The sequence below is a fragment of the Spermophilus citellus genome, assembly GCF_964194105.1.
Source record: "Spermophilus citellus genome assembly, chromosome: 2".
In the NCBI taxonomy this organism is placed as follows: domain Eukaryota; kingdom Metazoa; phylum Chordata; class Mammalia; order Rodentia; family Sciuridae; genus Spermophilus; species Spermophilus citellus.
In genome coordinates this window covers 54,497,971-54,523,788 of record NC_138183.1, presented here as the reverse complement: position 1 = coordinate 54,523,788, position 25,818 = coordinate 54,497,971, and the positions used below count along the sequence as shown (strand labels likewise).

Here is a 25,818-nt window from a genome sequence, read left to right as displayed (position 1 = left end):
TAAAAACCACAATTATGGTAACATAAAATGTTCACATGAATTACAAACAATAATCTTTGGTCATTCACTAATATTGATAAAGTCTTACCTTACTTTTTAAGTGCTTTGGGTTAATTTTCATATTATCATCAAAAATAAATGTTTCAAAGGAAAATGAACTAGATATAATTATATATAAACAGTGCAGAGATCAATAGTATTTAAAATAGTTGGGAGGTAAACTAAACATGAAATACACTTCTGCATCCACTTATTTGAAAATACCTGGAGGCCTTTTCTTATCCCAACGGCATTTCTAATTTGCACAGCAAAGATAATATTATTTATATTTTCCTTTAATAATCAGATATAGTTATATTCACCAGATAAGAAGTGTACCTAACACATGAAAACCACTGTCTAATTTTGTGATTAAGAACCAGTCAAATGTAAAGTAAATAACTTCTGGTTGAAATGGAAAAATAGTGAACTTTTTGAAGTTTCTCATTGAGGTCATGAGATAATCTCACCATAGCATATAAGAAGCAAAAAATGATTTCAAATGTTCATCTCATGCTTTATATTAAGCTGTTTCTATTGACATAAATATTATAACTAATTTAGACAAAGATTTTATGAAATATAATTAAAGTGTATTGATGTTTCACTATCAAAATTACTTCTTGGAATCTTAAATGAACTTGAAAAATAATCAAGCATATATTTATGAATATACTTATATTCATATAAGTAAAATTCTTGCTCTTTTAAAATTTGAGTTTTTAAATCAATATGTAAATTTAAATATTTATTATATAACATACCATATTTTTGTAGTATTACTTCAAGTTTTAAGCATTTTTATTCTAGTAGTTAAAATACAGAGCAGTTTAATTTTAAAATGCAGTAGTTATAATAAGTGGTGATTTCAAAATTTGGTGATATATATGAGACAAGTTTTCAGGAGTAAAAATCAGTGAAAAAATAAAACCAGATACTTTCCACTTGTGAAAGTCATTAGGTGCAAGATAGTAATCAACTTTTATAAGTGAATTGTACTGCGGGAGAAATGCAATGTTGCTACTATGATCATGATTGCAACTGACATTCTGGATTGGCTTCAGTGAGCTTCCATCCAGCCATGTTAGCATAATTTCTACTGCCATACTTTCCACTTTAAGACTAATTCGTTAAAACATTAGTTATACATATACAATAATCATACTGATAAAATTAACCTCACCCAAATAATCATATCTTTGTTCAAAACCTGGTAGGATCTAAGAGGCTCGTTTAAGAAAACAATGTGAAATGGTAGTGATAATATCTATAATTATAGACATAAATATAAAGACAATTATTCACATTTATATATAATTAATTATGTATAATTATAAATTTATGATATTTATATAATTATCATATATAAACAAATAATTGAACAATATATAAATAATTAATTATATATAAATGTTTTTCAAAGGAATGTAGGTTTGAGAGAAGTATGATATTAACAAAACTTATATTAAAATCAAACCCACAATACAATATCTTTTGTTTCCTTTGGTTAAGTCTTAGAATTTTATTTAAGCTTTGACCAAATTATCTTAAATTTGCATGCTTTTGAACCTCAAATAAAATATTATAGCAAATATTTTTTTTATTTGGTGTCCTTAAAGTAAGCCCATATGAATCTTGCCATTCTAGTGGCATTTTCTCTTGAAATTTCTCTTTTGGTGAAAGTTCGAATATATTTATTATTTATATTCCAAGGTTAAGTATGTACTCTTTAATTTTCCCTAGATATTATCAAATTTTGTTGTGTTGGTATGACTAGGACATGGATAAGGCCAAAGGAAATTTAAGTTCTGAGACAAATTTACTACTGTACTAGAGGCTGAATAGTTATAAACAAAACATGACTGTTTTAGTCAGCTTTTTTTGCTGCTGTGACCACGAAGATCTGACAAGTACAATACACAGAGGAAAAGTTTATTTTAGGGCTCAGGGTTTCAGAGGTCTCAGTCTATAGACAGCCAGCTTCATTCCCTCAGGCTCAAGGTGAGGCTAAACATATAGTTGAAGGGAGTGGTGCAGGAAGGCAGCTCAAGGTATTACACCAGTAAGCAGAGAGGGTAGAGGAGAGAGGGAGGGCTGCAGATGAGAGTGAGCTCTCCTGTATGATCAAATATAACCCCCAGGCATGCCTCTATGGACCCACCTCTTCTAGCCATACCTTACATGAGTTACCACTCAGTTAATCCCTATCAAGGGATTAATGAACTGAATAGATCAAGGCTTTCATAACCCAGTCATTTGACTTCTAAACTTTTTTTTTTCATTATCTCACACATGAGCTTTTGAGGGACATATATTATTTAAACCATAACAATGACTTTTGCCTTTATAGGGTTTACTAAAAAATAAGATTCCTAACTTGCATGTTGCCTATAAGATACATCTTCATTTGCTACAGTGAATGGTGTTTCCTTTTTAATGATTATCTGGTTTATATCTTCCCATGAACATTGCTTTTAAATATGTGCTCAGTATTTTTTCTTCCTTTAATTTCCTTTTTTTAATTATTTCTTAATTTGTAGAATATGAGTCAGATGTAGATCATGTGTAGGATCTAATGTAAGGATAGCTTATATCAGTGAAGAGGCTTCAGAGATCAAGGAGGTAGGACAGATATAAAACACACAGAAATATCTTCCTTGTACCTTGAATGTTTCACTTTGCTAGAAAGACCTTTCTCTCATCTTCTTGCTTTTTGAAATATTTCCAATTATTTAATTCATAGAATCATTGAAACTGCTCTCTGACCCTCAATTGAGGATGCTTTCTTTCATCTTGGATCCTGTGTATAATTTTTTAATAGGGGTTTCCAATATTCTATGGGCAGCCCATTTAGTAAACTATAAACTCCTTGAGAGGACTCCTCATGTTTAAATTATTGATGAATATTTAGCATGTCATCTATAATATGTACTGTTCAGTGCTTCTCTAGAGAGTTGCTTTCAGCTTATCTCTTTAGAAATTGGGTAGTTGTGTTAAGAGAATCTTACAGCAACAATATAGGATCTATGTTGGTAGGCCTTAGGAAGTATTGTGACCATATGATATAATTCATTTTGATTTTTTCAGTTGAGCACTTTTATTAATTTTAAGGTTAGCAGTCTTCAGTTCAAAAACATTTATTGAATTGCATTTGATTTTGAATTAGAAATCCTTGCTAGGCTGCACTGTAAAGTATAGGTACCTGGGAAGGAAATTAAAGAAATTGAACAAATTATGTATTTATAGGTATGAATATGTCACAATCCCACTTTTTTTTTGTCAACAGACCTTTATTTTTATTTACTTGTATGTAGTGCTGAGAATCAAACACATACTAGGCAAGTGTTTTACCGCTGAGCCAATCCCACTATTTTGTATAATTATAATGTACCAATAAAATTATTAATAGAAATTTATTAAAAATCATGATCCTTATATTTACAGGTAAGCATTGTAAATATATTTCAACTCCAGAATAGACCAGAGAATTTTTTTTTTCTTGTAGTGGTGGGGATTGAACCCTGGACCTTGAGTGTGCTAGGACCTTGAGTGTGCTAGGCTGTACAACTGAGATACACTATAAACCCCACTCCACCTTTTTTTTTTTCCCTTGCATGCTTTTAAAATGACTTGTTTCACTAATGAGAATTGTTACCTAAATTAATATAATATTGTTTAGACAGTTTTGTTTGGAAAAAACAATTTTGTTTCTAACATACTCATTCACAAAACTATTTCATCTAAAGAATCTTAGGTAATGGTGAGCAAATAATTCTACTCTTTTTTTAAAAAAAATCTTAATATGTTTATTTATTTATTTAAAATATTTATTTTTTAGTTGTCGTTGGACACAATACCTTTATTTATTTATTTATTTTTATATGGTGCTGAGTATTGAGCCCAGGGCCTTGCGCGTGCTAGGTGATCGAACCTAGGGCCTTACATGTCCTAGGTGAGTGCTCTACCGCTGAGCCACAACCCCAACCCCCTAATTCTACTCTCTTGAATAATTTCTATTTCATTTTTTTCAAATTTTCACATATTTTCTTCTGCATTATTTAATTTGCCATTAATTCCATTTAATATATTTTTCATTTCAGATGCTACATATTTCATATCTAGAAATTCCATTTATTTTTTTAAACTTCATTTTCTTTCCTTTATCATAATATTTTTTCTTGAAATTCTTAAGTTATGTTTTTGTTATTTATAATTGCTGTTTCAAAGTCCTTGAATTCCCTAATTCTGTTATCTGAGTCTTCAGTTTTCCTCTAGGTATGGATCATATGTTTCTACTTTTTTTGCATAAGTGGTAATTTTTTAAATATTTTTTTTAGTTGTTAATGGACCTTTATTTTATTCATTTATTTATATCTGATGCCGAGAATCGAACCCAGTGCCTCACACATGTGAGGCAAACACTCTAACACTGAGCCACAACCCCAACTGGTAATTTTTGATACAGTGCTGGACATATTGAATTTTATCTTGTTGATTTTTACCTTTTTGTTGTAGTTTTTAAAAGAATGTTAAGGGTCTCAGAGTGTAGTTATATAGTTCAGTTGTAGAGCATGTGTTTAGCGCAAATAAGGCCCTGAGTGCAATTTTCAGTGTGTGTATGCGTACACATTCTCACACAGACACAGACACACACACACACACACAGAATTGGAATTTGTTCTTGCATGAAATTATTTATGAGTTTGATCTTTATGGGGCTTGGTTTTAAGCTTTGTTAGAGTAGGTCTAGAGTTGCTTTTCTTATCGTCTAGGATGAATTTAATCCCACTCATAAGGCATGATACTTCTGAGGACTCCACTTATATTATATTACTTATATTAATATTACTCCCTGAATATTATGAAGTTTTTCCACTGTAATTAGTGAGAACATGAATTATTTCAGCCTACAGTGACCTCTAGGAATTATTCAACCTATTGTGTCCCAATAAGTGTCTCCAATTCCCAGAGTACTTTTTACTCAGGCATGAACTGATAAACACTCACACAAAGAATCTGTGTTAGTTTTCCATTGCTATGACAAAAATACCTGAGAAAATAAATTTAAAGAAGGAAAGATTTGTTTTTGCTCACAGTTTGAGAGGTGCCTGTTGACCATGAAGTGAGACCTCAGATACACCATGGTAGAAGGAATGAGGAAAACCTCTCACCTCATGGCAACCAGGAAACAAGAGAGGAAGGGACTGGGGATAAGATGTAGTCCCCAATACCCCCAATGACCCTCTCCCTTCAATTAGCTCCCCATCCTATAGTTTTTACCACCTTCCAGTAGTCCATTCAGCTTGGAAACTGCCTGTGAGGTGGGCCATCCTAGAGCTTATCTCATAGGTTATCTTTCTTCAGGGAAGACAGTCCTTTGTCACCTGCTGTCCACTGGCTGAACATATATTTTGAACAATGCTCAATTTGTTTAGGATAGTAAAACAAATCTGGTTCCTGTTACTCCTTGGATATAAGTAGACGTTAATGCAGCTTTATATGCTGAGAAATGATCCAGAACTTTCAGTCTTTTTAATGTATATGTTGCTAAGTATTAAATTATAGCATTATTATAGTATTAAATTATTGCATTATTATAGTATTAAATTATAAAGTAGTTTATTTTGTGAGTTTTAATTTTATTCACTTGTCAATTAAATTTTTTAATATATCAGATGTCAAAATTTCAACAGGTTTTTTTAATTGTTAATTCAGAGTTTCAAGTAGCCCTCTCACAATAATGAAGTTGATTGATAAAAGATAATGTTTATACATAGAAGTTCTTAATGGTTAAAAATTTGTGCCCAAACATTCCTATTAACTTTAAGAATATGTGATTTATTTCTCAATTCTTGAGTTGTTATTTTTAAAAAGACTTTCAGTTTTAGATTTGAAGAGCAAAGTATGAGCCTGGCAAAATGATGGTTTTTACAGAAAGAAGTGAGATTAAGTTTGAATGAGAATGAGTGGAGTTATAATTATATCAATTAAGACTTTTGGTAAGATCACTATAATTATAAATATTACAACTAGTAACTATTCACACACTATAATTCATAGTCATTTAAATAATGGATATTTTCTTTAAAGATTTACTCAGGGATTCCCAAATGGTCTCAGTTCATCATACTCTACATATCTCAGTAATGATTTCATGGTGCTTCAAGGCAGAAAGCAAATACCTAACAGTTCTACTGATGATTTATGTTCTCACAATTTAGTGGCCATTGCCAATGAATATATAAATTAAAAGAAAAATATTTTAACTTTACTCTTATATGGTCAGAATTGTTTACTAATAGGATGTGTGAGCCTTTTTAGTATTGGACAACTTCTCAAACATTGGAATCAAGTTGATCACTGCCATTATTATTTCCTATTTCATATTGCTTTTTGCTCTCTGTTTTTTGTCACAACAGTCATTAAAAACCCAGCTTCCTGAAGCTATGATGTCATGAAAGGAATGTAGTGCAATTTAACATTGAAATCCTGAACTTAGCTATAATCTATGCAGTGTTCAACAGATGCCAAGTTTTGTTGTGTTTCACTCAGATATTTAAAATATCCCACTGTGTCCTTCTGTGTTTGCTATAACACTCCTGGGAGCATTGGCACACATTCTGGATATTGTGGGAATAACTAATTCTTTTCTAATGTTCATCACTGTTTTATATGGAGTTCTGGCATGATTGATGTGCTAATTTCTCTGTTTTTAACTAGCATCCTTTTTGATCAGAAGAGTTTCTTAAGAGGAAAGGAATCATATGATATTTGTCTTGATAGAAAAGTGCTTATAGCAGAGTTTTCGTGAAAAAGTTATTGAATAAATTGTTTTATGTAGCATGTTTACACATAATCTGAAATACAAAGAGAAATAGTAAAATATTGAAACATGATATTAAATGACATAAGAATAAAGGAAGATATTACTGTGCAAGGTAATATAAACAAAAAATAAGGTGAAATTTATTGTGAAGATGTAATAAGGAAAATAACTAAAAGCTGTTTGTGCTGTTATTGAACTTTATGGTGTCAATTTTCTTGTAGTGGATTAGGGATGTTGCTAATTGATCATCAAAAATATCTGTCCATTCAAATGCACTAAACTGTACTGTGACACAAAATGATTTTTCAGAATGGTACATTTGTAAGGAAGTATATTCTAAATCTCAGGGGAAAATATCATTCCTGCATAATATTATAAAGATACATTTGCACTTCATATATTCATAACATATTATAGAACGACCACAATTTTGTTATCTTTTATTTATCCATGGTTGATTATGGATGATACACAGTTCTTAGTGTTTTCCATGTATTGATTGAATTTTTACAGTAGTCCTGGGAGATAGTTCCTATTGTTATTCCCACTCTACAGATGAAGGATCTGAGGCATAGAGAAATTAAGTAATTTGTCCAAATTTACAGAGATAATGAATGGTAGAGTGAGAATTTGAAATCTTGCAGTAGAGTTCCAGGGCCTCTGTTTTTAACTACATTTTGAGGGGAGTATGAGCTTTTACCTGAGTGTTAGCCAGACAATTAGGAAAAAAGAAGGCAAGTAAATGTGACCCAAATTTATGTTAAGATCCTAGCTGAGTCATTTATTAGTAGATTGAGTCAGTTAATTTCTTTTAAGAGAAATTAAAGAGAATATCTTGAAATTTTGAATGATGGAGTAACATATATGCAGTAGCATTTTATTCCATTAATGATGCAGTGAATTCAAGATTAAAATTGGAATGTGTTTCATGATGACTTCAAGGAATTGGATATTAGCAAGTAGTTAACTGGAAGCTAGGTTTGTTGGAGAGGTCAACAACAATGACGTGGAAAGTACACAACTATGCTGAGTCATAATTCTGACCTATAAATATTGCTGGAAATGAAAACTATTTGAATTAGCAGCCAGTGGTATAACCCTTCTCTTGTATCTTTTGCTTTGCTCCTTAAATAAGGCTATTGTTTCTTTTCTGACATCATTTCTCCTCTTAGCACAAAATATTTGAGCATTCTGTTGTTATTTATTTTTTATTAACTTGAGTCTTCTTTAAATTTCTGTAAGTTTTTAATGAGATTTTTAAGTCCTAGTTTTCTATAGATTATGTATAGCTTATATACCTATAGGTGCTTAAAAATCCTTTAAATTTAAAATTATTTACTGACTATATCCTACAATTCTGCAGACTGCATGTGGGGAGAGAGGATCAGGGGAGGGGAAAAAAGCACTTCTCATGAAAGTAGTTCTGGTAAAAAAATCTAATCATTGGCTTTAGAGAGTTCTTCCCAACTGTCTTATTTAGTGAAGATGTTCTTGTTCCTATATTTATCTGTGTCTCAGCAATTTTTTTGTAGTGCTTGTTAATTTAAAGTGTACTTTTTCTATGACTAAGGTTTTGTTTGATCATGCATGAGAATCTCTTATAATTTTGTGTAAAATCAGAACTTCTGGAGGTCTATATAAGATTAAATTTTATTGTAAGGAATTTTGAAACTGACAATAGCTAAGGATGGGTAGGAGTACAGAATTGGAAGTCATATAGATCAGGGTTTAAATACTTAAATATTTTTTTGCCCTCCTTAAACTCTCTAGATCTATTTCTTTTAAAATAAAAATTTAAAAGTGTTTTTTAAAGGATTAGAGAAGTGTACATAAACTTTTAGTTCAGAACTTGCTTTCTAATAGGCACTTAGCTATAATAATGTTCTCTCAAGTGGTCAGAACTTCGATCAGAAGATGTGTGTGGATTGACATTTTTAATTTTAACCATTGAGGACTTATAAAAAAAAAGACTTGATTATGTGAATATTTATTTCATCAAGTTGAGGATTCATTTAGGAGGGTCTTGAGCTATAACAACTCACCCATGACCTCTATAAAATTATGATTTACCAACATCTGGTTTGAGATTGGAGTATCTGCCTATTAAAACTGCTTCATTGGCAGTTCTGCCATTCACCTGAGGTAAAGTGATACAGAAGAGAATCTAAGCTAGAAAGGTGAATATTTTGCCATCTTTATGGATGGAAAAATCTAAGATCCAATTTAACTATTTTAAAAATGGAGAAATTTTGCGCATTATCCAGTGTAACTGCTTAAGACTTAACTCTAACATCTGAAAAAAAATTAATTTTAATGATTTGTGATAATTAAAATTGACTATAGAGTTAGGCTAATTGTTTTAGAATTTTGGCTTGCCATTTGTGTGACTCAGGGAAAAACATTCATTTTTCTATGCCTTAGTGTTTTTTTTTTTCCTGTAAAATATAATTAAGAATAGAGTTGTTTAAGTTAATAAATGTACAGGGAATTTAATACTGCCTAGGAAATTGAAAGTGTATTATTATCTCATTTTACAACTTAAATTCCTTATTAGTTTGTTTATGTAGAGTCTTAAGAAAAGTCAATTAGCATCTTCTATGTAATAGACTAGACTTCCAGAGTAACTTTTTTTTTAGTTGTTCTCTTTTTTCAATATTATTTTAAACCTTTACTTATTTATTTATTTTTATGTGGCGCTGAGGATGGAACCCAGTGCCTCACACATCTTAGGCAAGTGATGTAACACTGAGCTACAACCCCAGCCTTTAACTTCACTTTTTTGATGTTATTATTAATTAATGTTACATTTTATTTGCAGTTTACTGATCCTAAAATTAATGTATTTTGTACTTGAATTAGAAAACTTAAAGTATTTCTAAATCTCAAATTGCCATTAGGATTTATCAAAGATAATTTATTTTTTACTTATAAATGTTTTAAATGAATTTTATGCAAAAAACTGCTTTATTTTCCTTCTAGTTTTTAGTTTTAAATGTTGCATCTTTATATAAATCTTGGAGACATAGTTTGATTCATTTTTAATATTCTGTAATTTTGATTAGACTTTCTTTTAATTTTTTCTTATACTTATTCTCCTATTTTCTGTTGCCAATCTGCCCCTTCTTTTCTGGTCTAGAAATGAAAACTCAATCCTGGAAAATGGCAATCATAGAAGGAAATATAATGGGCAAGATAATGTTCAGTTTTTTTTGTTTATATAGGATGTATATGCTATATCCTTGAAATACTTGTATTTAAAGATTTAATGTCATAGAAAAATGAGAGATTATCTTACATTTATATTTGGAGTTAAAAAGTTTAGATTCTTGATAAAAGCAGGCTGTTACTATAGGTTATGCTATATTCACTCATCACTGGGAAAACCTCTCTGCTGCTCCAATTCCACTCCTAAACACATGGGTTGCACAGGTGCTGGATGGTTGTACACTGTCCCATGTGTATTAAGCCAATACAGCCTGTGAAGAGGTTGCATTTTGGAGCATGGTAGTAGCATGGCTGGTTGGAGACCCCTGAAGTGTTGCTGCCAGAATTCTGCCATCTGGCAACATTGCTGCTAGGTTGTTCCACTCAGGGCATAAATATATTTTTACTGAGCACTTTTCCTTTTGCAATAGTCATGAACACTCAGGCAGAGATGTGGATGGATGGTCATGGGTACTAACATAAAGATGTTTAATTGGAACTACTCTAATGTTCAAGGTGAGAGAACATGCAATAAAGTGTAAAGAAATACATTTGAACTTTTACAATAGGTACAAGAAGCTTGAAAAATAATCTTTAACTTATATGAAGACCTTTGAATTAAAGAATTGTGAGAATACAGTGAAGCATAGTTACCCCCATAATTTAGCCTTTTAATACATGGCGGAAGGCAATACAGAATCATAATTTTTATTTTAAGGTAAAATAATCATGACTGACTTCATTTAATGGAAAATTATTGTAGTTTCATTAAACATCCCCAAAACTTTGAACATAAGTCAACATTTCATGGAGATGAAAGTATTATGCTGCTTGCATGTGTGCATATCTGCATATTGGAGCACAAAATATTGACATGATAATTGCAGTCAAGCCTGAGTGAACAGTGGCCTGTGGGAATTCAGCTGGTGTTGTACCAACTGGATGGCTGCTCAGGACACAGTATGAAATGCAAGGTGCAAGTTAGCACTTTATTCAGCACAGGCAGGCATCATTTAAAAATCCTTGGGGGCAACCCTGGTGATGTGCAGATGTTAAAACAGTCTGTTCTGAAGTGCTGATATTTTTGAACACTGCAAGAGACTTCTAGATTCTGGGTGAAAAAAATATTTGCACAGTTATTAAAGTCATATAAATACACAATCTTTTCCAACTCCTTTATGAATGTTCTACATAATAAATGTTGGGTATGTGCAGAAATATCTGGCTATGTAGTTAAAAGAAACAAGAAAATCAGGAAATTGTCATTTAATTTCTAACTTTAAAACAATATGTTATTCTTTGAGTTTCAGCTTGATACATTTAGAAATTAACTGATTACATAAGAGTTCAATAATATTGTTTAGTAATATATTAAATCCAAATAATTATTTTCTTTTGAATTATTATTTCTTTGCTTAAAACATTCACCAATATGCCATAAATTATGATCCAGATTCTACTTTTATTTTGAATCTTAATCTGAACCTACCTGATGGAACAAGGGAAAAGTATGTCATTTTTCATGTGTGAGGCTGATTTCTTTTAGTTTTAAATATTTATTTTAAAAATAAAATATAATAGATCTAAATTCTGGATTATAAAATAAAGACTAATTTATGTACCAATGCAAACTAACTATATTAAGTAGATATAAACCTTTAAAATATTTTATACCCAAACTTTATATGTATTAGGATTTGTTGCATTATTTTTATTCAGAGTACTAGTGGTATTCCTCCCCCCCCCCAATAATTGTTTTTTACTATGGAGTACAGTGTGTCTGTAAAATATTTTTGTAACTCTTTTTCAAGTTTAAGTGTATTATTCTGGATACCATACTGGTAATTCATTATGTATATTCATGATTGGAAAATGGTTATAAAATACTTAATGAATAAAAGGACAAAGCATTTCATGATAATATTCTCATTTCCCTTAACTTATGTTTTTATTTAGAATCTAAATATTTATTACAAATTCAGAATGTTTTAAAGGCAAAAGCCCATAATATCCATAAAATCTTCATTTTAATTAATACTGTTTGTTTTTCCATTTTCTTTGTTTTTAAATTCATACCAATATCATTATCCCATTTATAGTTAAATGTTTCTTTTAGACTCTAATATTTCATTCTGACATCTCATTAAAAATGGGCTCAAACCCAGAAAATACGATCCTGTCATATTGTATAATATATGGCATGGTGTATAACACAATAAATTTTTGTTTCTTAATGATTTAGAATAATTTTTCACTTTTTTGAATTTAGAAAAATGGCAGAAAGTTAGCATGGTAATTCATGTGGCCAAGGACGGCAATGTTAAATATTTAAATGGGTAGTACTCTTGGGAATAGTGATTGGAGCTTTAAACTTGTACACATTTGACAGCCTTTCTTCACTTCATTTTTCATCCTAAAGAAGTCTGCAAATATTCTTAGCTCACATCATTATTGCACATCAGTGGTTCTAATTAGTTAAACAGGAGTTTGTCTCAGTCATTGATCATCATCAACTTCTTGACAGTGTCTTTTTTTGCAGGGGCGGGGGTGGAGAACCTTGTTTAATGTCTTGTAAATATATAGAATATGTCTTAATTGAATTTTTCAGATAGGTTGGTGATTTTTAAACTTGAAACAACCTTTTTTTAATCTTATTATTCTATGTAAAAGATACTGTATACATGTTGTAGCAGTTTTCTCTTGGGAGCATTTTCTTGTTGTGAAAATGTTAGAGATCCCATACCAACAGGAGGAACTACTGGACAAATTTCCAGAAAGATTTTGAGTTGTGATTATTATTTTCAGTTCAAAATTTAAACACTATATCACTTTTAGGGTTGTTCAATTATAAAATGTCACAGGTATGTTATTAAAGTTTATATTTTATATGATGTTTCTATTTAATTTGTAAACTGTTTATAAACAGCATTGGATCATTCACAATCTATTGACAGATATGTGAGTTATTGGACTTTCAGATGTTAGTGTGCATCAGAATCACTTGAGGCCTTGTATGGATTCTGTAAGAAAATACCATAGATTGGGTATCATAAATAACAATTATTTCTCACAGTTCTGGAGTCTGGAAGTCCAGATTTAAGGTGCCAGCTGGTTTGGTTCCCAGTGAGAGCTGTCTTGCAAATGGCTCCCTTTTTGCCATATCCTTATATAATGGAGAAAAAGATCATCTCTATAGTGTTCCTTCTCCTAAGTGTGCTTACTCATTCATGAGGACCCTGCCTTCATCACCTAATTACCTCCCAAAAATTTAGTCTCCAAATACTGTCATTTGGAATTATTAATTTTTGGGGAGAAACAAACATTTAGTCTAGAGCACCTTATTAAACATAGGTTACTGGGCCCCCTGCCTTCAGAGTTTCTAATCTGGGGTGAATCTGGGGTGGGCTGCAGAACTTGTATTTCTAACCTAGTTGATGTTGGTGCTACTGTTCTGGCAACCTATACTTTGAAAACCACTGATTAGACTATATGTGTGTTATATTGCACATACTTCTATCATAGAGAAATCACCCTATTTCAAATTCATCTGGGTGATATAATAATGCTTTTGTTTGGGTTTTATAGTATATAGTCTACTTTTATTCTTATCTTATTTAAAATAAACCCTAGAATTGATTTTGGGATTGCAGACTTATGATGGAAGAGTAGATTAGAAAAACTGAAATGGGGACCATGGTGCATGCCTGTAATCTCAGTGCTGTTGAAGACTGAGACAGGATCTCAAGTTTGAGGCTAACCTCAGCAATTTATCGAGGACTTAAACAACCCCTGGGTTCAATCCCTAGTACATTAAAATAAAACAAAACAAAAAACTCTGTAAATTAAACTAATGAGGAATTTCCAAGTGGAGTTAATACCTTGATTTTTTTCAACATGTATCTTTGTCCTTAAGTAAATCATACCATGCTCTGCATTTTGATATTTGGTTATTTTTGTTCATCTATTATTCCTCAAGTTAATTTATAGTATTTTCCTGCAATACTAATGATTTTATAATGGAAAGTTAAGAATACCAATGATAATTTCAGGGTATATATTAGTGACAAATGATAGACATTTACATATATATATATATATATATATATGTGTGTGTGTGTGTATGTAAAAGAACATATATTTTAAATATAAAATATTTTTGTAAAACAATAAAAAACTAAAGTATAAAATAAAAAGGGTATTAATTTCCAAAAGTATGTCAAATTTCACTATTTACAGAAGAAACACAGGAGGAAGCCCAGTTAAAGACAATGGATTGTAATTTTGCATGAAATTTGATATTAATGCATAGTATAAAGAAAATGACTAATAAAGCAAGATAAAGTGCAAATAATAAAGAAGTAGTAGTAGTAATTCATATTTGAAAAATTTCCAACATAGTTTGTTACACATCTTGTTTAATGTGCTCCTTCATTCAGAGTGTTAAAGGTGCCTATAGAAAAAACCCTCGACCATGATGACACTGTTCTTTTATAGATTTTTAGCCATTGTGGTGAAGTAGTCTTAGTATTATCTCTGTGGTCTCCTATTTTTTCTTGACCTAATGACTATCCTAGTATCTCAGCATATTTTATTCTTCCTCCCTTCTAAGCTTCCTGCACTTCTTTTTCATTCTCACTTTGAGCTGATAGATACCCTTGCTTTCTACTCCACTGAGAAAATATTCTTATGGGAGAGAGAACTTTTTCTCCTCTTAACTCCAAGTACTAACATATCTGAAGGTATACTCATATTCTTTTTATTTCATTATAAGAACTATTTATACTCATCTAAATAAAAAAAACTGCATTTGTCGCTATCTGAATTGTTCATGTCATTATACACATTTGCAGTCTATCTATGAAACAAATAAAACCCCCTCTCTTTTGATCTCCTATTTCCCTTGAACTATTGTTTTATTCTGCTGCATTTTAAATAGAAAAATTTCTCTGAAGAGTTTTCACTGTCTTCATTTTTTTCTTTGCATGTTTAACTCATTCTAATTAAGTTTTCATACCCATCATTCTCCTAAAACAGTTCTTGTTAAGATCATCAGAGACCTGATATGTCTAAATTAAGAAACCCATTTTCAATTTTTATCTTCTAAAGCATCTGCAGCATTTAACATAGTTGACCATTCCTTCTAAAAATACTTCATTCACTTACATCTCTTGATTCTCCTCTTAGACTACTGGCGTGGCTGTCTTCTTAGTATCATTTACTGAAAAATTTCCCCTCATGTTCCTAATCTATAAATGTTGAAGTGTACCAGATTCACTCCTCAGATTTATTTGTTCAAAATAACACCTGGATAATATCATCTACTCTTATAATATATTTGGATAAAATGCCTTTGAATGACTCTTAAAGTTGTGTCTTTAACCTTAACTGCTTTCTTGATTCCAGACTTGTCAAACTGCTTACTTCTCTTGGATGTTGACTAGAACACCTCAAATTTAGCATGTACAAATCCCAAATCAGTGTCCAACTATTTCCTGCTCTATATTTAAAATCATATTTATTCCATCCTTCTAGTTGCCCAGGCAAAAAAGCCTTAGAGACATTCTTGACTTTTCTCTTTCTTTTACATGTCTAAAGCACTAGGAAATCCTGTTAGTTCTACCTTCAGAATATCTAGAATTTTATCAGTTTTCAGTATCACCACACTTACTATCTTATTCATTTCACCTGTGTCTTTCCTCTGGGGTATTGCAATTGCTTTCTAATAGCTTTTCTTTCCATCCTTGACCCTTACAGTCTGTCCTCAACCCGAATAACTAGTATGATACTCATAAACTGTCAATTTGTAATATGTTATTTCTTGGCTCAAAACTGTCCTGTGCTCTACTGTTTCACTGAAAATCAGATTCACATTTCATGGGGCTTAAAAGGCCACATATTATTCCCAGTGACCAATTTGTTCTCAGCTACCATTCACTTGTTCACTCTACTACAAATATATTTACTTCTTTGCTGTTCTTTGAATATACCAATTATAGTAGTTCCTCTGTTTCCCCTTATCTGTGATTTGGCTTTCCATGGTTTGAGTTACCCATAGTCAACTGTGTTCCCAAAATATTAGTAGAAAAATCCCAAGAATAAACATAGAAACCACATTTATATAACTTCTATTATAGTTACATTAATATAATTGTTCTAGGGCTGGGATTATGGCTCAGTGGCAGAGCACTTGCCTAGCATGTGCAGGACCTGGGTTTGATCCTCAGCACCACATAAAAATAAAGGCATTGTGTTATGTCCATCTACACCTAAAAAATAAATGTTTAAAAAAATAATTGTTCTATTTATTTTTAGTTATTGTTAATCTCTCTCTCTGAGCCAAATTTATACATTAATTTTATGATAGATATGTATGTGTAAGGAAAAAAAACACCATATATAGAGTCTGGTGTTATCTTGTGATTTTGGGCATCTGTGGAGGGTAGTTTTTTGGAACACAGGGCCTGTGGATAAGGGATGTGTTCTATTCTGTATGTTCAGTGTATTTGTACTTGAAACTAGTCTGGTGGTTTGAAAAAACTGGCTACCTGAGATCTGCATGATTCTCACTTCCTTTCTTTAGATCTTTACTCAAATATTAAAGGGAGTCATTTGTTAAGCTTGCTTTACAAGTTTGCTTTCTCTTCCTTTCACTTTACTTGGGAATGAAAGGAAGCTTATTGCCATCACTTTCTTAGCTATCCTAATTTATTTTCCTTATTATACTTATAGCCATTTGACAGGCTATGTATTCACTTATATATCTTTATTTTCAGTATCTCTTTACTAAAATATTAATTTCATGAGGTCAACCTTTTGGTATTTTGTTTTCTGTAGTGTCTCTAATCCCTGGGCCAGTGCCTGTCTTACAATAAATGCTCAATAGATAGTATTGAATTGTTATTCTTCCCTTTATCTTTTACTATTACTTCTCTTTTTCTCTGTAGATATTTTATGGTTGCCACTGATTTGTCAACCTCACCCAGAAACCCTTCATGAAATAGGCTTTATATTGGTAACTTGGGGCTCTTGGTCAACAGTGACATAGAGGTCTGCTGTATTTAGTGCCTCAGCAACAGGGTACTTTGGTCCAACCCCTGAATGGAGTGACATATCTATTATAAACTTTTGCCGTTTTAGGCTTTCATGAAAGTCTTAGTTCCCAGCAAGGATATTCAGAAGGTTTCTGCAGTCTCCTTTCCTGAGTTATGAACTCTACCCTAGGCTTACTTTCAAATTATGAGCTTGATTATTCTTTGACATATGAGCAAGGCAATTTGTTTTTCATTATCTCTAGAAACCAAGCTCCTTTTCACTTCAGCCCACATCTGGACCTGGAGGATAGCAAATAACCTCTTCATCCCCATTCATAGCTTTGTATTTCTGCTTAGTTTGTGATCCTCAGGGATGTAGCTATGTTTCTTTACTTTTTTTTTCTTCCTTGTCTGTAAATTCTATGATACATGGGTGATTCAGGCACAGATTCCTTTTTTCTTTACCTGTTTATAAAGTTTGTTTTTTTTTTTAAATTATGACTCTGGGTCCAGAAGATTTCTTACCATTTTTGATATAAATTAAACAGTATCAGCTTGATTATATAATCTCTTCCAATCTTTGTTCCTTTTCCTTCTCCTCCTTTCCATATTTAAAAGTTTCTATTTTTAAATGATTATCATTATTTACTTGTAAATAATCCCAAAGGATTATGCTTTGATTATACAATTACTATTTAGTTTAGGTAGTAGTGTTCTCAGAGGCTAGGAATGTATAAGAAGTTGTCAAAAATTAAAAAATTCTACTCAGAGAATATTGATAATTAGTAAATCTGTCTCTCCTTTGAAACTCCTACTTTAAAAATGATACTATTTTATTCTAATCTAATTACGTGTATAAAATGCCTATATTACTATGAATATGTTTACTTTTTATTGTTAGTTAATTTAAAAGTGATGACCTTTTGGTCATTGCATTCAAGGTTAAACAATATATACATTTTTGATGATAGACATAAATTTGGAAATGAAACTGTTCTTTTTTTTTAAAGAGAGAGAGAGTTTTTTAATATTTATTTTTCAGTTTTCAGTGGACATAACATCTTTATTTTATTTTTATGTGGTGCTGAGGATCAAACCCAGTGCCCTGCGCATGCCAGGCAAGCACGTTACCATTTGAGCCACATCCCCAGCCCTGAAACTGTTCTTTTAATATGAAGTTGTTTTAGTTGTCAGCAGTTGTAAGTTGTTGTCACTTGCCATATGGTTTCTGATTAATTCTGAAAGGGCTGTCAACCCAAGATAATTTAATTTCTTATCTTTTAAAGTGATATTCATTATCAGGATATGAATATTTAAAGGACTAGTTAGAAATTATGACTAATAAACTATTAATTTTTTTCTTTCTAGAGAAAAACAAAAATCTGAAGCAAAAGACAGAAAAGTTCTAGAAATTCTGCAAGTCAAGGATGCTAAAATACAAGAATTGGAACAGGTTAGTGTTATAATAAAATGTTAAAAAAATCAATATATTTACTTCAGGTAGTAGATTTTTTTTTAGTTGGACACAATATCTTTATTTTAATTTGTTTTTATTTTTATGTGGTGCTGAGGATCAAACCCAGCGCCTTGCATGTGCTAGGTTCTGCTGGGCCACAACCTCAGCCCCCAGGTAGTAGATCTTTAATACTATTAATTTTTTGCAATAATGTTCATTAAGAATATCCAGGTGGTTACATTAAAGCATTACTATTTTGAAATCACTGTAGTAGTCTATTTTTATACTGTGCATATAGCCTATTCTTTGTTTTCTGAATTAGTAGGCTAAGATATTTATTTGTTTAAACTTTTAGGTAATGTGAGTTTTATAGTAGTATTTACCTATTATTTATTGTTTTATTGAATTTTGTCTTTTATTATTAGCACTCATTCACCTGTGAAACTTATAAGTATGTGTATGGTATTATTTGTATAAAGGATGAACAACAACTTGTATAAATCTATTTCATCATTTGAAAATGTGTATTTTTGAATTAGCTTAAGCCTATATTTTATATATATATAATATATATATATATATATATATATTATATATATAAAATCAGCAAGTTATACAATTTAGTTAATATGTGATTAACTATGTATAACTGTATAAATTGGTATAGTATTATTGCAACAGTGTGTGTGGGCAGTGCTTCTAGGAACCATTTTTTTTAATACCTTTACTTTATTTATTTATTTTTATGTGAGCTGAGGATCGAACCCAGGGCCTCGCACTTGCGAGGCAGACGCTCTACCGCTGAGCCAGCCCCGGAACCATTTTTAAAATGCAGACGTCTTAAAAGCAGCAGTGAAAGAATCTGTTTTTGGATTAAATTAGAGGTAGCTTTTTGGCAACCATGCTGTTCTGATATTTATTTATTTTCTTTCCTAACAATTAAAGGGTCATGGGAACTTGAAGCTAAGATTGGTTATTATTATAAAATTGTTCTATTAAAATTTTGAATGTTGAAAGTAACTTCAATAAGACATTCAACTATTTTCCCTTTATCTACATTCATATAAATTTTTTCTACAATGGGATGTATGTCCCAATATGACATACTAATTTGTCTCTTAGATCTTCTATAGAGTTGTTTTAGTTAGCTTTTCTGTTGCTGTGACCAAAATATCAGACAAGAACAACTTAGAGGAGGAAAAGTTTATTTGAGGCTAGTGGTTTCAGAGGTCTCTATTCATAGATGAGGGGCCCAACAGAGGAAAGCTGCTTAGTCCATGGCAAGAGTCTGGAAGCAGAGAAGGGATTTGCAAAGAGAAACCATAGGGAAGTTGCATTCTTTGAGGGCATACCTCCAGTGACCCACCTCCTCTAGTCATACCCCATCTGCTTATAGTTACCACCCAGTCAGTTAATTCAAGCTGGTATAGACTGATTAGATTATGTGAGAATTCTCATAACCTCTTCTTTTCACCTGTGAGTGTTCTGAGTTAACAATAGCTTTTGGAGGATTCTTCATACCATAACAAAAGTTGTATTTTCCGTATATAAAATATCACAATTGATACTATAAAAATAGCATTTAAAAAATAACATTTTAATTTATTTAGAGTTTTGGCACTTTTTAAATATCCTTTAACATTAAGTTTGCAATGCTTTAATGAACATTCTTTAGTTTAATGTAGAAGCTATAGCATTATATTAAAAATATATTTATTTTCCCCTTTTATTTGCTAAGGGACATTTATTTTAAGTCATTGACTCACACAATTATGGGGTAACAAGTTTGAATTCTACAAGGCCGGCTGGCAGAATGGAGACGCAGTAAAGAGTTGATGTTATAGTGCAAATCCTAAGGGAAATGGAAGATTGAATTCCTTTCTCCTTCAGTAACCATAGACTTTTTTAGGTCCTTCAGTTGATTGGGTATGATTAACCCACATTATTGAGGCTAATCTTGTTTACTCAAAGTCCACTAATTTAAATGTTAATCACATCTTAAAAGTATTTTCTTCACAACATCTACATTGGATACTATGAGTACCATAGCCTAGCCAAACTGAAACATAAAGTTAGCTAAATGGGTAAAAAGAACTGATGTAAACAGTCCTTTATCGTGAGGTTTTGTATTTATCACCCTAGGGATTATGCTGTGTCTACTGTTTGTTGTAGTTGTAGGTGTTAGAGATTAAATGTTTCTTTGGTGGCCTTAATTTTGTTTGAATTTCTCTGGACTTCTGAGACTTTGAAATATTTTCTGACACGCATAATTCTTTCATTTGTATTGCCCTTTTATTTTATCAGAGCCCTATTGATGTAGTGGTGAGGCTTGGGGGAAAAGAAGTATTCTATAGTATTATAATTAGGTCTCAGTCTTTTGGTTAAGAGTGCCTCTGTACTTTTACCTACATAATTGCTTCTCCATTTTGTTTCTTTCCTTAGGAGAGCTAGGAAGGCTGGAGGCTGTTGGAGTTAGATATTTCTTTTTTCCAGATTAATTAGGCTGTGGCAAAATCCTGTTAGGCTGGACTCTGGTAAATAGTTTCTCTTGAGAGGGGATCTTATTAAAAAGTAAAGACTGTGCTATATGTTTTTAAATGGCTACACTTCCTTTCCGCCTGCTGGCAGCAGAAAGGTATTTTTCACCAGTCTTCCCTTTGACAGCCTGATAAAGCTCCTATAGGTAAAACTCATGAAAATGTGCACCTGCCCCCAAAGTCCAGACCCTCTTGGAGTTTTTAACTCTCAAATATGTCCACGTAGTTCCTCCATTAATTAGCTAATTATACATAGGTTTTCCTATCCTGATACTGGTTCCCATGGAGTTTTTTGTTCCTTGTCTTCTGCTTTGGTCAATTATTATTCTCATATCTACTTCTCTCTTCAATTTTGGAAATATTGCTTTGTCCAGTGACCTCACTTCTCTGATGACTCTAAACATTGTGGATTTTCAGTTTGTTTATTTATTTATTTTTCTTTTCTTGTGTGAATGGAGATACAGCTTCCAAGATTACCTGCTAAATTAGAAAATGGAAGTCCCTGCATTAGGTCTTTTTTTTTTTTTTTTTTTTTTTTTTTTTGGTACCAGGGATTGAATCCTGAGATGCTTAATCACTGAGCAACATCCCCATCCCCAGCTCTTTATTTATTATTTTGAGACTTTTTTTAATATTTGTTTTTCAGTTTTAGGTGGACACAATATCTTTTTTTATTTTTATGTGGTGCTGAGAATAGAACCCCATGCCTCATGCATGCTAGGCGAGCACGTTACCACTTGAGCCATATCCCCAGCCTCTATTTTGAGACTTTGAGACAGGGTTTTGCTAAGTTGTTGAGGCTGGCTTTAAACCTGTGATCCTCCTGCCCTGGCATCCCACGCTGCTGTGATTACAGGCATGAGCCACCATGCTGGGCTTCTATTAGGTTTTTGTTGCTCTACTGAATAATATTAAATAGATCTTCATTTTCAGCTTATAACTTAGAATGACAATTACTTTAGCTTAAGTCTTAACTAGTCAAATTTGTTAGAAAGTTATGATTTTTTTTAAAGCCGGTTGCAGCAAAACCTTTATGTAAGTGCCATCAAATGTTGGCACTTGCATTTTTAAAAAATATTATAGTTGGACACAATACCTTTATTTTATTTAATTTATTTTTATGTGGTGCTGAGAATCGAACCCAGTGTCTCACACATACTAGGCAAGTGCTTCACCACTGAGCCACAACTCCAGCCCCAGCACTTGCATTTTATTGGTAATAGTGTAAAGAATTGCCATATATTTCTTTTGTGAAGAAGACTATGCTTTAGCTTTGTCACTGTTATGAAATAAGTGATTTAATAAATTTCTCTTCTATTATTCCACTAAATAACATGACTTTTGATAACTTAGTGTATTGCATTTAATTAAATGACAGTTGATCTTTAGCATTGTATTTATTTTTTTCTTACCTTTCTAGGAAGCTGAGAAATAAATTTTGGTTTTGAATTGCAATTATTTTTCTTAACCCTTTTCCTGTCTTCATTTACCATTATTTTAGTTGTAATTTCATTATTTTCTTAAATTAAAACGTTCCCATCCACTTTGAAAGTAGGTCAGTATCAATAATAAATTAACCTTGTTCCAGTATTACCTGGTAAAGTTTTAGGTCTTATGCTATTGTCCTCCCTGCCTCTCCTCCTTCCCCGCTTTGTCCTATTATTTTCTTCTTTCTCTATAGATTTATCTTAACCATGATTTGAATTATTCATTTATTGGCTTATCCATATAAATTATTTGTTCCAGACATACTTTCTCTTGTCACTCTGTATGCTTTATGGTTCCTCTGAGCTCTGTTTGTTATTTTAATATTAGTTCAAGCTAGACCATTAAGAATTTGCTCTATCCAGAAAGGTTTGTTGAAAAAAGTTTTTTTATAAAGCTTAATTTTAAAATGATTTTTAACTGTATATACCTGTGCTTTCATTATTGAAAGTAGATTATTGAGAGTACATTTCATTAGGAAAATATGTTGAATTCTACAGACTTTTCAAGCATTTAGCAATTTTCTGAATTAAACTGTGATAAACTGATATTATTCCTCTTCATTAAAATGTTATATTGTATAATCAGTTATCTTATACAGATGTAACATTGTATAACATTACTTTATAAAACAAAGTAACATCTCATTTTGCTTACTTTGCTTATCTCACCATATTGCATAACTGCTTTGTGTAACATTACTAATTATAAATAAAATATATTTACATTTGTAAAAGTATTAGAATTATAGTTTTATTTAACTCACCTTATTCATTCATTCATTCATTTACCTTATTCATTTTATTTGTTTTTTCTTATAAATTACCAAATTCATTAATGTGGTAAACTTTTATTGTTAGTGCTTGTTAAGTTTAGCTCAGTTTAATGGAAAACCCTGTTAAAACCTTTTTTTAAACACCTTCTTTTTTTTAATGCCTTCATTTTATTTTATTTTTTTAATGTGGTGCTAAGGATCAAACCCAGTGCCTCATGCATGCTACGCAAGTGCTCTACCACTGAGCCACAACCCCAGCTCCAAAACCGTGCTAAAACTTTTAAGTCAGTTGTTTAGTGTCTGTCTGTCCTAGAATCTAAATAAACTCCAGAAGAGGGACATTCTTCTTTAGAGTAATAGCTATATAGATGTTTTTAAAATAGTCTTAATGTTTGCATCTTTGAATTTATCATTCAGTATAAATCTCATCTGTAAATTCTTACTAATCCTATTTGAAAGATAAAGAGTATTTAGAGATATTCAGCAAGAGTAGATAGTACATTATATGTCAAATTAATCATATAAGAAATGTACAAAGTTAGAGAAGGCAAGAATTATAAAATAGGTGGGCTAGTTGTAGAAACCTTCATGAAGTTAAAGGAACTGCAAGCTGAATCTTCAAAAAGGATAAGACTTAGATGGGAATAGAAGAATGGACTCTGACTTGAGGATGGGCCATTTATGTTATCTATTTTTATGCTGTTTGACCAATGTCATACACATTTTGTTATGACCTACTAATTAAACAGGAAATACAAAATTAAAAACTACATTGAGGTTCCATTTATACTTACAGGATTTGTAAAAATCCCTTCAGCCTTCCTCTTAAATGTTGGTGGGGATATGGAGTGATAGGAACTCTTGAAGAGCATATAGCCTATTTCTTAGCAATTTCATCTCTAAGTATATATGATCTATAGAGTGTTTTCTAGTCTTTTATTAATGTGACCCTGTCATGACTCAGTATAGACAAACATGGAATGAAAGTTTCATATAATAGTTGTCCTTACTACACCTAATAAACATTCAACAAAATTTATATATAATGTGAATTTCATAATGCTTAATAAAATAATAATTTCAAATTAAACATTACAAAATTGTAGGCAAAATTTTAACTTACATAGTGTGCGTGTTTTGTATGTTAATTCTTATAGGCATCATGTTTTTGCTAAGAATCTGTGCATCTCATTTTGATATTTTCTACTGAATTATATTTCATTTTTTAAAGAAAATGCTGATTTAATGACTGGTTTGACTTAATGACCTATTACTAGATGATAGTTCTGAGTTTGAAAAATACTGCTTGGGAAGAAATCTTACTTATATGTTCCTGGAGATGTTTGAGAGTGTTTACAGCTCTGTTGTTTGTAAAACTTTTTCCCTGGACTGGGAAACAACTGAAAGATACATTGACAAGAGAGAAATATAGTATATTTATATCATGGAATCAAAATGTATACCACAGTAATCAAACTGAAGCTATGTCCATCAATATGGATCAATTTGGGAATATATTTTGAACAAAAATAGCGAGACACAGAATACGTATACTATGATTTAATGTGTATTCAGTTAAAAAAGAAACTATATGTTAAATATGCATATTATGTTTTTAAACTATAAAGAAAAATGAGAGAAAGATAAAAAATAGTATGAGGATAGGGGTTACCTCTGGAGTGGTGGGATAAGAGGTGTTAGAGGGTAAGACTTCAAAGATAATGGTTGCATTTCTTAGCTGGATACAAAGCTCCTTTTAAAAATTTTTTTTCGTTATTCTTAACCTACTTGCCACAGATTAATTTTATGTGTGTTTAGTACCTGAACTATTTTAGTAAAAGTAAAATATTAACATGGAGCTTTAAAAAATTAGACATTAGAGCTATCCTTTCTTTATTCCTTAAACTCACCCTCTTTTCATCACATCCCTCAGTCTTACTCTCATATCCATGTCAACCTTAAGTTCTTCGGAGAGGGTTTGATAAAGAATAAATACAGTAGTACAAAATAAATTGATATTTATGGATCAGCATCAATGATAGGTCAGACATGGCATAACTATCAGTTTCTACTAAGCATATTACTTAAAAATAGAAAAAACTTTCTATTTTGATGTGTCTGCTTCTTCCTTGACAGATGGAGCTGTTGAGTCTTAATTGGAAGCTTCAAATAAGCATGTCAGGCCAGATAGTGTTTAGTTAGTTTAAAGCATGGATGGGTTGACAGAAGTTGATGAAATCTAGAAAAGAGTATCAGAATATGAATTTTGGTTTTAGCATGCTAGTTTGAAGTAGCCACAGGCAATCTCAGTGGAAGTATTTTATCGAAAGTTGCAAATATGAGATTGGTGATTGGAAGAGTCTCAGTTGGTTGATGGATTACTCTTTCATACAGAGTAATACATGTCAAGAGAAGGAGTAAGTTTTCTGAGAGAAAAGCCATATAAAAAAAGATTGATGCCAAGA

The 25,818-nt window shown here is 31.5% G+C and overlaps 1 protein-coding gene across 4 annotated transcripts in view; it reads left to right on the top strand.

Moving 5' to 3' along the window:
- The window catches only part of CNTLN (centlein), a 332,078-nt gene that overhangs the window by 48,291 nt on the left and 257,969 nt on the right, over positions 1 to 25,818 (top strand). For all 4 annotated transcript variants that reach the window (XM_081278288.1, XM_081278287.1, XM_081278289.1 and 1 more), the window contains exon 3: positions 18,469 to 18,553. In XM_081278288.1, coding sequence (XP_081134414.1) covers positions 18,469 to 18,553 — 85 coding nt within the window. The remainder of the gene's footprint in view (positions 1 to 18,468; positions 18,554 to 25,818) is intronic.